Source organism: Cebus imitator, unplaced genomic scaffold (assembly GCF_001604975.1).
Source record: "Cebus imitator isolate Cc_AM_T3 unplaced genomic scaffold, Cebus_imitator-1.0 Scaffold75, whole genome shotgun sequence".
NCBI classification, from domain to species: domain Eukaryota; kingdom Metazoa; phylum Chordata; class Mammalia; order Primates; family Cebidae; genus Cebus; species Cebus imitator.
Genome location: NW_016107390.1, coordinates 3,896,804 through 3,899,932, shown reverse-complemented (window position 1 = coordinate 3,899,932; position 3,129 = coordinate 3,896,804). Strand labels below are relative to the sequence as shown.

General features: G+C 36.9%; 1 protein-coding gene across 3 annotated transcripts in view; it reads right to left on the bottom strand.

Moving 5' to 3' along the window:
• Nucleotides 1-3,129, bottom strand: part of AKT3 (AKT serine/threonine kinase 3) — a 333,950-nt gene that overhangs the window by 321,573 nt on the left and 9,248 nt on the right. For 2 of the 3 annotated variants that reach the window (XM_017531949.2, XM_037739836.1), the window contains exon 2: nucleotides 890-1,047. In XM_017531949.2, the coding sequence (XP_017387438.1) occupies nucleotides 890-935 (46 nt within the window). In that variant the 5' untranslated portion in view covers nucleotides 936-1,047. Of the gene's footprint in view, nucleotides 1-889; nucleotides 1,048-2,981; nucleotides 3,120-3,129 lie in introns of those variants that run through there. The other variant, XM_017531947.2, reaches the window with a different exon arrangement.

Sequence of the window (3,129 nt, the reverse complement as noted above, 5' to 3'; positions counted from 1 at the left end):
AAAAAAAAAAAAAAAAAAAAAAAAAAAATTTAAGAGGCAACTTTTAACCAGAAAGCAGATATAAAGGAATGAAAAAGTTCTGAGAATGGAACAGTCCTCATCCTACTCAACTTGGCCATGTGAGTAAACAGTAGTTGCCTAGCAACTAATCTAAACTCTAAATTTCTAATAAATACATTGACCACATAAACAGGGGATCTCGCAGATGATAAACTGTTATATTGAAGAGTTCTTCCTTTAATAAAAAATAATGTGCTTAAGTTATTTATCTAAAGATGGACTGAACAAGGTATGCTACACCTAGATAATGAAAAATAAAAATATGAAATTAAACATAAACATACACACACAAAAAATCCTTGTATTCATTTGACCTTTTACATCAGGGCTTTACTTACCTAATTTATGGGATTAATCCATGAATTTGTAGATGAACCCTATCCCATTTTCTATTTTAAGCCATTCCCCTGCCACCATCCAAATTGGCTTCATTCTCTTATGTATATATTTACATGTGATTAAATGCACACAAGATAGTACTTTACATATATTAAATGATTACAAAGATATCTCTCCAGATTATAGAACCTGTAAACACCACAGAAAAATATAACACTTTCTGTAACATGCATACACACAGCATACCAGAAATACACACAGCATACCAGAAAGTCAAACCTAACTAGATTATAAATGCCCAAAATCAAGAATTACAAATACCTTAATAACAAGCAAATTCCTAACACACATTAAATATCACTTCTCTCTTACTAGAATAGCATGTCACAGTCTACTTTAACAGCATCAGAAAAAAAGATCAACTTCTAAGACACCACTCACTGCTGGCACTCTTACCAACCGTATTATTTTCAGTTTGTGGAGCACTTACCCCTCTTCTGAACCCAACCTTCTTTCACAATGGTAACATCGCTCATGATGGCTCCCCTCTGAGACCCCAACTTGGAGAAATGGTACTTTGTGATATCAGCTTTAGGGTTTGGATTCTCTGCTGCTGCTGCCCTTCCCACTCTCTAGTGATGACTCAGCCTGGAAGGAAGTATTGAAGAAAGAATTTCTTTTTTTTCCATTCTTGCAACTCACACAGCAATAACAAACAACAAATTCTTTGTAAATGTCTTCAACTGGCCTGACCTCACATAAAAGTCTAGCTCTTCAAACTGGCAAACTTATTAAACAGTTCTATAGTGAATGCACTTCCCCAGTCATGTGACCCATTTCAAATGATAGTGAAACTTTTAATCTAAGGAGTTGCAACAAAAGTCTTAAGAAAACCAGTCACACCTACCCAAATACAGAAAATTTGTTTGGTGATGTGTATTTGAGGTGAAGAATGAAGGAAGAGAATGAAAGTTAAGTGCCCTAAATCCCTGTAATTTCAAAAGCAATTGTGAATACTTTTTTTTTTTTTTTTTTTTTTTTGAGACAGAGTCTCACTCTATCGCCAAGGCTGCAGTGCAGTGGCGTCATCTCGGCTCACTGCAACCTTCGCATCTTGGGTTCAAGCGATTCTTCTGCCTCAGTCTCCCGAGTAGCTGGGACTACAGGTGACCACCACCCTGCCCAGCTAATTTTTGTATTCTTAGTAGAGACAAGGTTTCACCATATTGGCCAGGCTGGTCTCAAATTCCTGACCTCATGATCCCCCGCTACAGCCCCCCAAAGTGCTGGGATTACAAGAGTGAGCCAATGCACCCGGCCGTGAATATTTTAATTGATGTAAAATACAACCTATCAAGAAACCATCATTTATGTATTCTTACTCTGCCTGTTCCAAGAAATATTTTAGGTAGATTATAATAAGTACATAATATGACATCAATTATTTTGTAAAGTAAAGTGAAACAAAGGGAATGTGAAAGTAAAAAAAAAAAAAAATATGAGTATTCAAGTATTGAGTATTCAAGATGTGCCAAGAACTACTGTAGATGCTTACATCTATTATTCTTATGTGATCTAGATTAATCTTATGAGGATACTATTAACTCCATTTCACAGATAAGGAAACTGAGGCTCACATAGAATACGCAACTTGCTCGATTTCAACACACCTAGTAAATGATGGAGCCAAGATCTGAACCCAGGATGTCTGACTGCAGAGCCTGCATTCCAAAACTACATTCCCTTAAGATAAAAAGAAGTCAAAGCATACCTATTTGGGAAAGATAAGCCACAAATTTGGCATGGAGCTCTTAAGAGAATGCAAATAAGAAAACACAATAGGTTTCAATATTTACAGCATCCACAATTTTTTTTTAGATAAGGTTCCCCCCCCACCCCCCAGGCAATCACCCAGGCTAGAGTACAGTGGTACAACCACAGCTCACTGCAGCCTCCACTGGTGCTCAAGTGATCCTCCCACTTCAGCCTCCTGAGTAGCTGGACTATAGGCAGACACCACCATGCCTAGCTAATTTTTTAAAAATTATTTTTTGTAGTGATGGGGTCCCCCATATTGTTGACGCTGCACAAATTTTTTTAAAAAGGAAAAAAAAATCCTCAGAAGAAATACAACTTTTCCTAGGACAAAAATCAAATTTATCCCATAGGTCTTCATAACATGTTTGTAATAAAGTCCTCAAAAACATCGTCATATACACAGCAATATTTCTTATTGTCAATCTCAAACTAAAAAGGAAAATGCCAACACAAAATTGAGTAAATCCATTTGCACAGAAATGAAGCAAAAAATGTGGTCTAGGTATACCAGTGTTATGTGGTCAAAAATCATATGCAAGAATTTTAGATAACTAGAAAAATGGATAGATGGACTGCACAAACATACTCTCTCAACTTGAGTTGTGATAAATGATACACTTCCAAGCTAGTGCTAAAACAGATTACAGGTTTTTCTTCAATGCAAATTAAGTGTAGAGCCTAACCATTTAGCAGTCAGGAATCCAGACTAAACATTTTCTAAACAGCCTGACAAAAGCTATGTAGCTGAATACAAGACCACCAACCTCATGAATCATGGGGACACATGCAGTACCCAGAGGTAACACTGAGACTACTCAAAACCACCACGGGAATCTGTTGCTGTAGAGAGTCAAAAAGGGATATCAGCTTGTAATGCCAGGACTTTGGGAGGCCAGGGCAGGAGGATCACTT